Source organism: Rhincodon typus, unplaced genomic scaffold, assembly GCF_021869965.1.
Source record: "Rhincodon typus isolate 14 unplaced genomic scaffold, sRhiTyp1.1 hic_rhity00012321, whole genome shotgun sequence".
Taxonomy (NCBI): Eukaryota; Metazoa; Chordata; class Chondrichthyes; order Orectolobiformes; family Rhincodontidae; genus Rhincodon; species Rhincodon typus.
In genome coordinates, this window is record NW_025977959.1 from 4,348 (window position 1) to 4,770 (window position 423).

General features: G+C 60.0%; 1 protein-coding gene across 1 annotated transcript in view; it reads right to left on the reverse strand.

Annotated features, from left to right (window-relative positions):
* The window catches only part of LOC125482555 (integrin alpha-M-like), a gene marked incomplete at its 3' end in the record, with an annotated part of 1,444 nt that extends 1,027 nt beyond the window's left edge, over window positions 1-417 (reverse strand). Inside the window, exons 1-2 of the mRNA XM_048594653.1 lie at window positions 408-417; window positions 110-258 (exon numbers count right to left, since the gene is read on the reverse strand). Of these exons, the coding sequence (XP_048450610.1) occupies window positions 110-258; window positions 408-417 (159 nt within the window). The remainder of the gene's footprint in view (window positions 1-109; window positions 259-407) is intronic.
* Between the last annotated feature and the right edge of the window lie 6 nt (window positions 418-423).

Below are 423 nucleotides of genomic sequence, written 5' to 3' on the forward strand. Positions count from 1 at the left end.
CGCTGACCCTCCGACAGCGCCCGCTCCCCTCGGCGCTGACCCTCTGAGAGAGCTGGTGCCTGAGGGGGTCAGGACCTGGTCTCGAACCTGGGGGACGTGCGTTGCGTACCTGCTCCCCATCGATGGTCTGCCTCACTGCCCACTGCTGGGTCTGAGGGTCTCGACCAAGGAAGACCGCTCTGCCAATGTGGTTGTACCTGGGAGCCCCGGCCACGGTGTAAGACCCCGTGGGTCTCTGTAAACTGACCACTGAGTAACCTGGGACGGATAGAGGGGAACGGACAGGGGTCAATCAGAAAGTTTCATACAGACCACTGCGTGGGGCAGGGAAGGGGAGACAGAGAGAGACAGAGGGAGAGAAACAGGCAGAGAGAACTAGAGTGACTCTCTCTCACTCGCACACTTACACACACACATTCTCTC